Source organism: Phoxinus phoxinus, assembly GCF_949152265.1.
Source record: "Phoxinus phoxinus genome assembly, chromosome: 15".
Lineage (NCBI taxonomy): Eukaryota > Metazoa > Chordata > Actinopteri > Cypriniformes > Leuciscidae > Phoxinus > Phoxinus phoxinus.
In genome coordinates this window covers 25,719,831-25,734,042 of record NC_136890.1, presented here as the reverse complement: position 1 = coordinate 25,734,042, position 14,212 = coordinate 25,719,831, and the positions used below count along the sequence as shown (strand labels likewise).

Here is a 14,212-nt window from a genome sequence, read left to right as displayed (position 1 = left end):
ATCCCTTTAAAACACATCGTTTCGACATGTCGACAACACAAACCAAACCTGTCCACGCTTCAGCCACAACCGCAGTGTTTTAGGGTGGGCCAAAGTAAACGTTGTTCACGGGCACACCATAGGCTGGTATTGTGCAAATTTGTTACAAACCTACATAGGTTTGTACAGGAAGAAAGACAGTTTCAGGCAGTTCAGAATCGTTTCGTTCTTTTGGGAGACAATAACTCCATTAATCGTGCACTTTGATCTTTAAAATGTTTCGGACCCTTTACATTCACAAACAACTATATAACACACTACTTGAACGTAAATAGCACTTTCATGAAAAAATTTACACTACGTTTGATGACATTAATTTTAAGCGGGGGAAAAAAAAGAGTCAAGATATCAGAGCCAGCCAAACCAAGCAACTTCCATTAGTGCTTAAGCAGTCTCTCTATATATTAAAAAGTGACAAAAAGCTTACCTGGTCCCAGTCTATGCTTCTGAAGAACGTATGAGCCTTGATGTCTGTGAATCCGGTCTGAACTTGGCATCCCAGCCTCTCTTTCGGGTCCTGAACAGAACACACACCCTATTAATAACGCACCTAACAAAAGCCAGATCTGGTGTAGAGAACTTCAAAAACATGAAACCTAATTTCATGTCCTCTTTATTTCAGAAGACTGGAGTTTAACCCAAAACACATTCACTGGTGCATACGTTATCTTGTGCTCTGAGATTCAGGGCTCTTGAAGCGACTCGCTGCACTGATCTAGGCTCATTTAATCCCAATGAATCAGGCAGTGGCTAAGAGGGCTGATAACACTGATTACAGGCTGCTGTTGAGTTTGAGGAACCCCAGAGCTTCAATAAACGCAATTTGTCTTGACGATTAAAGGAAAACGCTTCATTATTCATAGATTTAATCAGGAGACACGCACACAGGCAAACGAAAAGAAGTGTGCGCACCCTCAAGAGAACAGTTTCATCTAGAGGACGATGACCCTCGTAATTATAGCACATATATTTGTTCAATCAGAGGCAAACTGTGTGCACATTTGTGTAGAGTTAAGACCCTCATTTATAAACCTCAGTGTGCAATGTTCATGAATTATGGCATTTTTTTCCCTAGGAGCCTGTTTGTTTGTCATCCATTTCTCTTGTGTAATGGAGCGCAATAGTGATCAAGTTTTCAGCAGAAAAAGAAGAAACTACTCATTACGTAAAGAATTTTGTAAGATGTAATTGAATCGGTCTGGCCAATACCAGTACTGTCTATTGTAGTCTTTATAATAAATGATTTATAGTAAATAATAATATACAAATATAATAAAAATATATAATATATATTTTCATTATAATAATACAAATATATTACACATACCTACATACACACACATACTGTATATACTGTAAATGATATATATATAGTAACACTTTTACAATACAATACATAATGTATAAACTAACAAGAATTAACCATGAGCACTACATTTGTTACTGTATTCGTTCATATTTGTTAATGTTAGTTAAAAACAAATACAGCTGTTTATAGTTTGTTCATGTTACTTCATGGTGCATTATCTAATGTTAACAAATACAAAAAAAAAAAAAAATTAAGTGAAATATAATATTCTTCAAATATCAATTTATTTCTGTTGATGCTTTATAATGTTATTGTGTTACTTTCATTGAATTCACTATGTAAACTTTTTTTTTTTTAATGAAGTTGAAATCACTCTGACTTACAATATGGCTTCGATAGAAGAATGACCTTGGAGTTCATGACATGTTGAAACGTTTTAACAGAATCCTTTGATCACAGCACCTTACAGTACATTCAAGGTACTTGGTGCTGCCATATGCACTACTAGTTTATTCAATAGCACTATTAATAGAATAGAATTGTATATTATTTTTAAAGTTTTTTGTTCTCTATAACCTCTTCTCTCCCCTCCTCCTCACCCCCCCCCCCAACCCCCAACCCCCCCCCCCCCCCCCCGCTTGTGTTTTGCAAAAACGTGACAGCTGTAATGCACTCTGCAGTGTTCGTTCACGTACCAAGTACATTCTGTTCTCACCTTGTTCAGAAAACCTTTCAGCACACTCGCAGCCTTAACAGACAATGACCTGGGAATCCGTATCGGCTTCTCCAAAATGACTGAAAGAGAGAGGGGAAAAAGAAAGACAGAAGATAAAAGAGTATGAGTCATTCTTGCAGAGTATGCCCGTCGTGTTGTGCGGCAGTGTCAGAGAGAGACAGGCTTTAACCCACACACACAAAATCTCTCGCTCATACACCCACACACTACAGACGCCTGAATAAGCCCTTCGATATTCAATCAGACTCAAAAGATTCCTCCCCGCTCCATGTTTATTTCTGTAAATTCATAAAATTCTGTCGCGGTGTTAAGTGGATTTAAAACACAACACAAAAAGTAAAAAAAAAAAAAAAAAATGTCTTTTTAATACGTCTCATCCCAGCATTTTTGGATTTCTTTTACAGTTGCGTATCTTGGGCAACCGTCCAGAAGTAAAGCCTGTTAAATTTCATCTCTCTCTCAAAGATGGAGTGCAGACGAGCGTTTATCTTTCCCCTCTCTGAATGCCACATCCACTGTTTGTTTTCTTTTCCAAATGAAAAGCTAAAGGGATTTAGGTCTTGCAGGGGCTCTGCCCTGTTGCTGTGACGCGGTTTGGACGGCGGCCCGAAAGCGGCTAAAGTGTTGGCTCGGCGGTGGCAGCATCTGCCCTGCTCCTGGGTGGGCGGCGGAGCGGCGTGTAGGGCCGGGGGGAGGTTGGACCGGGACGCCGCTGCAGCATATGGACGAACTGAGGTTTGGATTGGGGGAACGGAGTTCCGGTTGTGGAGAGAGATCCAGGTTCATGTTGTGTGTGTCTGTATGAACGAGAGTGATCCAGGAGCACGCTGCCCTCACGGCTGGAGCACCAGAGAACAGACAGGGAAGCAGATGACCACACACTCTCTGCTCTGGAGATGGAAGGGAGGCGAGGAAAGGGGGATGAAAGAATGTCTCATTAAGGAATGGCACACATGCCGTGAAGGGCTCAGCAATACATATGAACATATCATCGCTGCCGGACGGATATGTCTCCAAAAAACCCTACTTTCAAGGAAATGAAAAAAAACTATGTATTTTTAAAAAATATATATTTGGCTTTATAAGTGGCTTTATATATGGTCAGACACTTGCATCTGTCATTATATTATTAACATTTTACCAAAATAAAGCTGAAATGGACCAGCAAATTTAAAGGATACATATGTGTTTTGTCCGTCATTAGAACGGCCGCACCTGAGGCAGCAAGTACATCACATTGCGTTTGCAATCAACGTACATGTTATAACATTTTCTGTAGCTATGTGGGCAAAATCTCATGTTATTAAGTGCTACATACAGACTATTTAAGACTGTATTGGCTACGACTCGATGACAAATGCATCTATCGATGACTAAGACATCTTCTACACTCTTCAAATACATAAAAAATTTGCCATATATATATATATGCAACCGGCAGAGATGGTCCAAACTGTGTGCGGCACTTCATTCATGATAGAGGCGGGTGGAGTTATGACGTTTTACCAACAGTTTGAGGATCCAGTGGAGCTACAAGGTTTAGTCACAAGCTCTTTTTAATACTTCTCTTAGCTTGAATACTTGCAAATCCACAAACAGAAGTAAAGGGGGACCAATAGTGATGATTTATGAAGAAAAAAATGGTTACACTTTATTTTGATGGTCCACTTTAGACAAATCTACTAAGTGAGTTTGCAACTACATGTCAACTAACTCAATAGAGTATTAATAGACAGTAGTAGAATGTTAGAGTACGGGTTAGTAGAACAAGTTGAATAGTTGCTAAGTTACTTATGGTTAGTAGAATGTCTAAAGTGGACCATCAAAAAGTGTTACCAACAAAATTAAATTAAATTCTTCAAAACTTTGTCCATTTCACTCTACCAGAACTGAACATACCATTTATAATTTGGGGGGAAAAGATAAAGACATTTTGTTACACTTTATTTTAAGGTGTCCGTGTTACTTATTAGAGTAATAATAATTAACTACATGTACTTACTATAGGGTTAAGGATTAGGTTTTAGTTTAGGGTTAGTTACATGTAATTATGCACAAACTAGTTATTACTATAGTAACTACATATAACATGTATAACAAGGACACTGTAAAATAAAGTGTTACAAGAGTAGGTCCAAAATGAACACCTGACAAGCGCCAAATGGAAGTAAAAATTGGCTTTGGCGAATAAATAAAACTATTGAATTGAACTAAACGTTGAATTTACAAGTAGTCACCTTGGAAGAGATATTCCTCTGTGTTCATGTCAGGATTGTCAGTGATGATGTCGAAGGGAGATCGACCTGCCATCATTTCAAACATGAGCACGCCCAGGGCCCACCAGTCTACACTAAACCCTGAGACAGACAAAGAAGAGTTCAATCTTTATCAGTAGGATTCACATAACACAAAAAATATAAATTTTACTATGTTACTTAGGATTGTGAAATATTGACAGCAGGGGATGTATGGATTCATGTAGTCACACCTACCGTAATCCTCTCCCCTCAGGATCTCTGGGGCGATGTAGTTGGGCGTCCCACAGAATGTGCTGGTGGTGTCACCTGGTCTGATTCCCTCCTGAAACAAAATCTTGCATGAGTTCTACCCTGTTTTAACAGTACTTTTTGACTTATTAGGAGATACATCTATGGATACATCCATTTGTGATTAGTATTAGGTTGTACCTTGCACATGCCATAGTCTGTAAGTTTGATATGGCCATCCTGGTCCAATAGTACATTGTCCAGTTTTAAATCCCGGTAAATAATGCCCTTCTCATGCAGAAAATTAAGAGCGATGCAAATTTCAGCAGCATAAAATCTGCAGGAAACAGGAAAAAATAAGTGTGTTAAGACTCGGCATTTCAAAACATACAGATGAGGACTAATTGAAGATGAATTATTGATTTCCACATTTAACACACAACCGTTCAAAAGTTTAGGGACGGTAAGATTTGTTAATGGTAATTATAAAGAATGCATTTATTTGATAAAAATATAGTAAAAACAGTACAATTGTGAAATATTATTACAATTTTAAATAAATTGTTTTCTATTTAGTTTTCTATTTAAATATATATTTAAAACGTAATGTTTTTCTTGTGATGCAAACCTGAATTTTCAGTATCTTACTCTAGTTTTTAGTCACATGATCCTTCAGAAATCATTCTAATATGCTGATTTGCTGCTCAAGAAATATTTATTATTGTTATATATATTAACAGTTGGGCTGCTTAATATTTTGTGGTAATTCTGTGATATATATTTTTTTTATATGAATATAATGTTCAAAAGAATGACATTTATTTAAAATAGAAATATTTTGTAAGATTATAATTGTCTTTACTGTCACTTTTGATCAATTTAATGTATCCTTGCTGAATAAAAGCATACATTTTTACCAAATAATACCCTGTGAAAAAATAGCCTTGTCTTTACTGTCAATGTAATGCTTTGATCATTTAATGTCCTTGCTGAATAAAAGTAATAATTTCTTTAAAAACTAAAAAAAATCTTACTGACCTCAAACTTTTAAATAGTAGTGTACAATGCTTTATATTAATACATTTGAGACCTTGAGTCAACCAATCAGAATCAAGCATTCAACAATGCTGAGGTACTATAATCTGTACAATAAATGTGTATAATAATCTGTCCTTTACCTGTATGACCATTAGCGATGTGACAAGTGTCCAGTGACAAGCAATTTCTTGAAATTAGCATTGCATACTAGCAAAAAAACTAAACAGTGGAATGGTTTTTTTACACTTTAGTGTTCAGTAAGTGGATTGGGATGTTGACCAATAAAATTTCACAGTGGGATACCCAGCACAATGTCGCATATAAGGAAAAAAAGCAACTGTCAATATAATGTAAAGTCAATATATACAGTATGTGAAATTGACAGAACATTAGATAAACATGTATATAAACAATTTTTTGAGATTTTCCCAAGCGGGAGCTGTGCGTCTAACTGTCTCAACCCCGTCTAAAGTTAGAAGAAAAAAAAACATAAAAAGAAAGGTGTTCAAAGTAGGAAAAAATGAGCGGTGACATTTCCGATCAGGTTTCACGTCTGGCACTCTGAATTGTTTGCTTCATGTCGGCGATCAGCAAGGGCTCGTGAGACCTTTAGGAGCAACTCATGAATATTTAGGCTCATTACTCGTAATTAGCATGTGGATTTGCATATGTGTGGTGTGCCGGACGCATATTGATAGGACCGGTCGGGGTGCGCTTGACTCAAATAATTAGCCTGCGTTTGATCTCAGTTTATCAGACGTGTGAAAGGGGGCATTACAACAGCGCTCAGATCAGTCGCTGTAACAGGATTCACATCATCTAACAGAGTAATATAGCCTAAAAGAAGTGTATGAGATCTGCATTCAAACCAAGGGCGTGGCTTTTAGTTCAATCATTAGCACGGACAACTTCAAGTTAATAAAACCACACAGAAGAGTCGTGTTTTTAAAGTTTGAGATGGTGCCAGAGTGAATGCCGTGAGAACGTGCGCATTTTTATTTGTGTAAGAAATATTTTCTGTATTTACGAAAAACAAAAATATTTTCACTGTATTTTTGAACAAATAATGCAGCCTTGATAAGAATAAAACGGTTTTACATTACATTTCAAATACATAAAAAGAATCGACCCCAAACATTTGAACAGTAGTGTCCATTTATTTTGCTATCATAACTATTATCCGCTGGACTATACATCCAGCGGACGATATTGTTGTGTTCATTCTAAGCACGTGCTTGTCTGTCACTTTAAATGCTCAAGCTCATTACAGCAGGATGAATCTGATTGGCTGTCAAGGTTTTTATTGTTCATCAGCTGGATAAAAACTTTTTGAAAGTGATTCCAACAATATTGTTTCTCTGAGCCGTTATCGTTATAGCTGTGGTGTGAGTTCTGCTATTTTTTTTATATTGAGAACTGTAATATTTTAGCACTATATCTTTATTGTTATCTTTATAGTTATTGTTCTTGGTGTGAACGAACGGGCCTTTAGGCTATATGGTTGGTTGCATTTTTTTTTTCATTTATAGTTGCTGATGAACAGACCTGCAACCCATTTTTTTGGCTAGCAACCCACCAGTTGAGAATTTTTCATCTAGTGAACTACTTCATTGAAACTCATTGTTACTTTTCTCCTTCATCCATCCATCCAATCCCACATAAAATTAGGCCTAATCTAAATGGAAAATATCAAATCAATCAATCCTTTTTTCTTTCTTTTTTAATTGCACATACCTGGCATGTTCCTCTGGAAGCTTCCGCTGCCTCTGCATATGGAACATAAGATCTCCTCCATTCACATACTCAATCACTAGAAACAGCCTGAACGGAGAACAGGAGACATTCATCATTTCTTTATAGTTTTTGTTTCAGATGTGCTGTATGTGAGAGATATACTGGCTATACTGTACGTTCACACTACGTTTGTTTGGTCATGAAAAGATTGACAACCATGTTCTATAACTGAGAGACCTTAAATTCTCCACAGTCGAGTTACAAAACTAGTTGTCTGTTGCGAGTAATTTCTCACTATTGTTAGTACTGTCAACCTCTCAAGTTATGAAAAATAGCAGTAAATAGTGATATTGTGCAGATGAACAGCTAGAAAAAAATCCTGTTAAGAGTTTCAGTGGAAAAGAAAGAAAAAAAGCGTTTGGCTGCATTTCAGAGGGAATGGAGACATCAGGATTGTTCCAAAATGCCCAAAATAGCTCAGAAGAAAAGACACAATATTTACTATCATTATCCGTTGCCATGGTTACAGGCCGTAAACATGGCTATCACCATTGACTGGTTTCCTGTTCATACAGACATTATTTGATCCGCTCATACCTGCAGTTTTATGTGCAATTTAAATAGCAAATCTGTGAGAAAAAAACACGGTTGTCAATCTCAAACGCTGATTTTGGGAACTATGTAGCCATAGTTTAACAAAAAAGTCCATTGGGCTTTATTGACTTTTTCTTGCGGCGAAGATTTCTTATTTTAAGTGTGCTATTACAAAAAAAACGTTCGGTGAATGAAATACATTCTCCTCTTACCGGCTTTCTGTCTGAAAGCAAGAGTGAAGTCCCACTAAGAATGGATTGGTCGATGCTTGTTCAAACACGTGTTTCTCTGTCTGGACCCAGTCAATGTCCTACACCAGAAACAAAAAGAGAGAGAAAGAGAGAGAGAGAGAGAGAGAGAGAGAGAGAGAGAGAGAGAGAGAGAGAGAGAGAGAGAGAGAGAGACATTTGCCTTATCATGAATAATGAACTGCAAATGATCATGACAGGAATCTGTGTCACTGCTTTCTAAGAACTAGAGGAGAGGACATTATGTTTCACCGCCTCTACTGGGGGACTATTTCAGGATAGAGAAAAAAAAAACAAGCCTGTGTTTTCTGAGAAAAACCTCATCTATTGATCGTTTAACAGCGGAAAACACTTGGCACTATTGCATGCTGTCACTTTGGGGAGTCAAATCTCAGATTTAAAAGAAGAAAAGCACCTTTCTCTTCTTCTTTAAAAAGTGCAGAAAGGAAAGACAACAGAGAAAAGAGAAACAGACATGTAAATAAATCACAAGGTAAGCCAATAAAGGTATATATTGTACAGTATCTTTCAAATGTACACCTAACACTCATTTTTTATCTGTCAGAGGCAAGATTACACTTTACTTTCACAGAACCGTCCAGACAGGATGTTACAAAACATCTGTATTGAGAATGTCTCTGGGTGTGAAGACACGGCTCAGTGATGTGTTGATAAAGTCAAGTATTTTCGTTCTGTCAACACTTAAACGTTAAGCAACACTTGTAATCAGCTCAAAGACCTCCAGAGAACGTCTGTTACTCAACAACGAAAGTTGAAAAATGACAATGAACGTCTTTTGAGAGGCTAAGGGTGAAATGAGACATCTCAGCCCAAACAAACACTTTGTTTTTCTATCTTGTCTGGACGTTTTCATTGGCGAAGGCTGTTTTTAAACCAAGCTAATGATGTTTTCTATCCCCTGACCTTATACTCAACACTGACAGAAACCTGTATGGATTTTTTAGATTTTAATTAGCATGTTTGGTTTGTTAAGTGGTTTTCCTCATGGGACTTTTGGCCCCACGATGTAGGCACACGCATACGCACGCACACACACGCACGCACGCACGCACACACACACACACACACACACACACACACACACACACACACACACACACACACACACACACACACACACACACACACACACACACACACACACACACACACACACACACACACACACACACACAGTCTGATTTCCAAAACCAGAACAATTTAATTTCCTGGACGAGAGGAGAGCAGATTACAGGAAAGCAGTGTCAGCATAAAGACATGAAGAGAAACAGATGATATACGTATATATTGTATGTTAATTTTCTCTCTTACCACATTTCTCAATCTTTCTTTGTTTTCCTTCTCTATCGTACCATCTTTCTCCCCTCAATGGAATAGCCAATCATAATATTTGTCTTGTCAAATAACAGTTATCTACTGACCTCTGACCTCTAACATAGTATGTTTCCAGTGTTATGCATTATTTTGTTGATAATGTCTATATAGTTTTTTTTACCATTATTTATTTCACTTTTAGTTGGAGTTATTTTACTACATCAAGTTAAACTAAACAAAAGTGAGAAATGTTGTTTGACAACTAACTGAAATAAAACACGTTTCTGTTTTTTATACTATTAACTATTCAGTTAATGTTTATTTTAATAAATTACATTTTTTAATTTTTTTAATTTTTGGTTAACTATAATAAACCTTATTGTAATCGACAAATAACATGGGCATTAATGAATTAATTAATGTTGTTCATCATCAGGAATTTAAAGCTGCAGTCCGGCACTTTTTTGGGTTTAAAAATATCAAAAAAGACATTTTTGAAAAAAAACGTAACCAGCCAGTGTTCAAAACGATCTGCTTGCCTTGCCTCGATTCAAAACGGTAATCTTGTAATAATGATTTTAATTCCAGTGGTACTGGTGGATTTCCGCGGGAATTTCGAGCATGTCTTTGCGTCATTACGTCACTTCTGTACACATAGAGAAGGAGTCCCCGGCTAGCGTGTGTGGATGATGGTGGAGATTTAGCTTAGCACTTGGTATGGCGGATCCCGAAAGTTTAAAGCGACAATCACCAGTGACAACTGGAGATTCACCAGTTGTAAAACCCAAAGACTTCGGACTTCAGAGTGGCTACAGAAAAAATATATTTTTCACGTTTTGACGTGATATAAGCAATCGTTAGATTGAATCAGCATGATATAGCTACTGCAATGCTTCCCCCCACCCCCCGAATTTGGTCAGAACAAAAGTGAATGTTACTTACTTGTTCAGATGACATTTTCCGATGAAAATTCTAATGTTGACACTTTCAAAACGTATACTCTGAGATTGCTGATGACAGTACAGTATCCACAGCGACGCGGCAGCGACAGGTTCTCCTCAATACATTGTGTTCATCCGCGCTGTTTCATGCCGATTTACTACCCACGCACAGTTAATAATTCCGCGAATAACTGCAATTGCAGATTTCTAACAGAGATGGCGACAAAGAGGAAAAACGACGGACTGCAGCTTTAAGTTAAAATTGATATGAATGTATTAGGGAAGTGTATTTTAAGTACTGTGACTAGTCAGCATTTTTCAAGGTTTTTTTAGCGTTTTAAATTTGTAACCACTTTAATAGTCTGCAGTTTATTCATGCACAAATCTCTCTCTCAATTCATATGAGGTGCATAAATGCATATATGATAATCAGACAAGAATTTGAAAAATGTTGTCTAAAATAATTTTAGATGAAATAAAGAACGGATAGTTCCGGTCCTGGATGCTGACGGGTCAATACAGCATTCTAGCCAAGATAAAATAAATTAATAAATTATGATGCAAAACACATGTTTGACCAATAGCTATGGTGTATTATACGTATATTACTGCGCAGTATCCATAGAGAAAAAACTATTATCCTTAGTTTACTTGTAATATTCTATTTTTTGCAATGCCTTTATAGAAGCAAAAGACTTTAAATGTAAGACTTTAAGACCTTTTTAAGACCTGCACAAATAAAAGTAATACATTATTCCCATACATAATAAACTCATACAATCTCAAAATAAATAATATATGCCAGATTCTTTTACTTAACATTAATCAAGAGCTTGTATTGCTTAAGTACAGCATGTCAGACTGCAACTGAGTGCATCATTACATTGCCTCATTAAGACTTAATAAGCGTGACTGCACAACATACATACACAGAACACAAATGTACAGTATAGTATAAGAAAAGGAGAACACATTCCTTGAAGGAACGCCTGCCTTCCAGGAAGCAATTACATTGTTTGTGCATATTCAGAGTTCAACTGCATGTCTCTGTCATTCTGGAAGGACCTCTGCTCTTCGTGAACTTCATTCATGTGCGTTAGCTGACAAGCATGTGGCTTTATGTTCCTGAGCGAGCCAAGTTTACAAAGACACAATAGCTTTGACTGTACAGAGTTTACATTGTGATGAATAGCTGTAGAGTTCAGTTTGTCTTTCTTTTTGATGCCTGTTCACACATATCAGGTTTCATTGCAGGGAGAGAAAGAAAAAGATGTATCTAATAGTCCACAGAAACTCAGTTTCTCTTTGATTTTACAAACAAAACAAAAAAGTCTCTCAATGTTGTATTGTGCGATTTAGAATAAAGTCAAATCCCACCGCATTTAAAGGCTATATTAAATAAATAAATACACTAATATTGAAAAGTTTGGGGTCTATAAGATTCAGTCTCTTATGTTCATTATGGCTGCATTTATTTAATCAAATATACAGCAAAACAGTAATATTGTGAAATATAATTGCAATTTAAAACAACTCTTTTCTGTTTTAATACATTTTACATCCTGTGATGTAAAACTAAATTTTCAGCATCAATACTCCAGTCTTTAGTGTCACATGACCAGAAGGCATTCTCATATCCTGTTTTGCTGCTTAAGAAGCATTTCTTATTATCATCAATGTTGAAATCAGTTATTTTTGTGGACATTTTTCAGGATTCTTTGATGAATGGAACGTTTAAAAGTGTTTCTTTTTTTTAAGTCTTTTTTTTAATGTTTTTAAATAATCATACAGACCCCAAACCTTTGACAATAAAAAAACGACATATACTCAACTATATTAAAAGTTTAAAATATAATATCAATTCTTGATATTCAATTCTTTTCAAAGTAAAATGAAATCACCAAGAATCTAAATGTACAAAAAAATCTTTATCTTTTCTCTGAAAATTGAATGTGGGTGTAACCAGGTTGCTTTTAAAACAGAATGACGCATATAATGATGTTGTGACAAAGTGAGTAATCTAACTCTTATGACTATTATATAAATGAGCTATCTTTCCAAAATACTAATTTTTCATTTATTTCTCTTATTATTTGCAGAAGTTTCCTTTTATATTTTATTTTATTGTATGTATTTCATTATTTTAATGCCATGCTCAATGATGAGCTTCATTTGGCTCCTAAAAATATTATGTGGACACAAGAAAAATGATATAAATCAAAATATATAATTGACAGGCAAACAGTCTGATAAACAATAAGAACAAAGTGCCTTTATCTTAAGTATGAATAAACTTGTGAAAACCACTGAAGATGAACGGCAAGCATTTTAAAATGAGCACAATCCCACAGCACCACCTACTGGTGTCAATTACACAACAACCACACGTCCAAACTAGGAGAACTTCCTGCATTTTCCTCATGAAAGACACTGAGACACCATGATAAAAGTGAAGAAGTCTCATCAGCATGACAGCACAGGCTGTTACCTCATCATCATGGACCAGCTCTTTCTTCACCACCTTCATGGCGTAAATCTGTTCGTTCTTCTTGAGTCGGACCAGCAGCACTTTAGCGTAACTGCCCCTCCCGATGACCCGGATCATGTCAAAGTCCCCCAGGCCGAGACACTGAGAGATCTGAATCCCCTCGATCCCGTCCACCACCGCCTTCAGGTCCTGTGTGCACACAGCGGAAACCTGTCATAACATTTCTCTTGGACAAACTCGAAAATGGTGCAGAAATAGAGTGAGGTCTCATGTTACATGCATTCCTTTAAACAGTAGATATAAAGAATGTGAGTAAGAGCATCTGTATATGATTATTAGTGAATGAAACCTTGTGGAAATGTGGGATTATCAGTTATGAGCTGCGTCTTACCTCTGTGTCATCTTCAGCTTTCTCCACTTTCCGGTTGTGTGCTAAGAAAGGGACTGGAACTGAGAGACAGAGAAAGAGAGACTTTCTTATTATTTTCTTGTCCTTTACATTTTTGTTCTGTAGTGTTATTCATTTAATCTTTCTTTTTCAAATTTTCTATATATATATATATATATATATATATATATATAAAAAAACAAAACAGCAATCGTAAGTTCAAAAGACAATATATATTGTCTTTTGAACTTACGATTGCTGTTTTGTTTTTAAACTGTTTCCTAAAGTTCACAGGAGTTGGATAAGCAAGTCTGATACATTATAGTGAATTGGTTCATTTAGAATAAAAATAAAAACAGTAAGTTCCCGTAATATACAGGGGAAAACTGTAAAACCGGACATTTCATGTAATTTCCTCTTTTACCACCTGCATTATGGTGATAGTCAGTGTATGTTAAAGGCACAAGATAGATTTTAGTAGCAGTGTGCATTGTTGGATTTACCGGTTTAAATTGCAATTTCCTTATTAGCAAATTACAGTTTTATACTGTTTTTATTCTGTAAATATATTTACATTTGTACTGTATTTTTTACAGAATTATTCTGGCAACCACAGCTGCCAGGATTTTTTTTTTTGTAAATAAAGGGGCTTAGTTCGATTCATCACTCAGAAAAGTTCTCAAAAAACATTTTACACTAAAATACATTGTATGTTTTGAATTTGAAATGTTGTTTTTTTGTTTTAAACCTAACTTACCAAACAAAGTTCCCCCTTACAATTGAATCACTTCCAAAAGTTTTGAAATTAGTGTAAAGTGTCCCATTATGCTCTTATTTTATTTTATATTACCTCTCATATAGTGTGTAATATAGTAG

The 14,212-nt window shown here is 36.1% G+C and overlaps 1 protein-coding gene across 4 annotated transcripts in view; it reads right to left on the bottom strand.

Annotated features, from left to right (window-relative positions):
• Positions 1-14,212, bottom strand: part of prkcz (protein kinase C, zeta) — a 100,729-nt gene that overhangs the window by 16,255 nt on the left and 70,262 nt on the right. For 3 of the 4 annotated variants that reach the window (XM_079638565.1, XM_079638568.1, XM_079638567.1), the window contains 9 exons: positions 13,340-13,398; positions 12,949-13,137; positions 8,149-8,246; positions 7,343-7,429; positions 4,772-4,907; positions 4,577-4,664; positions 4,322-4,441; positions 2,064-2,143; positions 467-556 (listed from right to left, as the gene is read on the bottom strand). In XM_079638565.1, the coding sequence (XP_079494691.1) occupies positions 467-556; positions 2,064-2,143; positions 4,322-4,441; positions 4,577-4,664; positions 4,772-4,907; positions 7,343-7,429; positions 8,149-8,246; positions 12,949-13,137; positions 13,340-13,398 (947 nt within the window). Of the gene's footprint in view, positions 1-466; positions 557-2,063; positions 2,144-2,340; positions 2,975-4,321; positions 4,442-4,576; positions 4,665-4,771; positions 4,908-7,342; positions 7,430-8,148; positions 8,247-12,948; positions 13,138-13,339; positions 13,399-14,212 lie in introns of those variants that run through there. The other variant, XM_079638566.1, reaches the window with a different exon arrangement.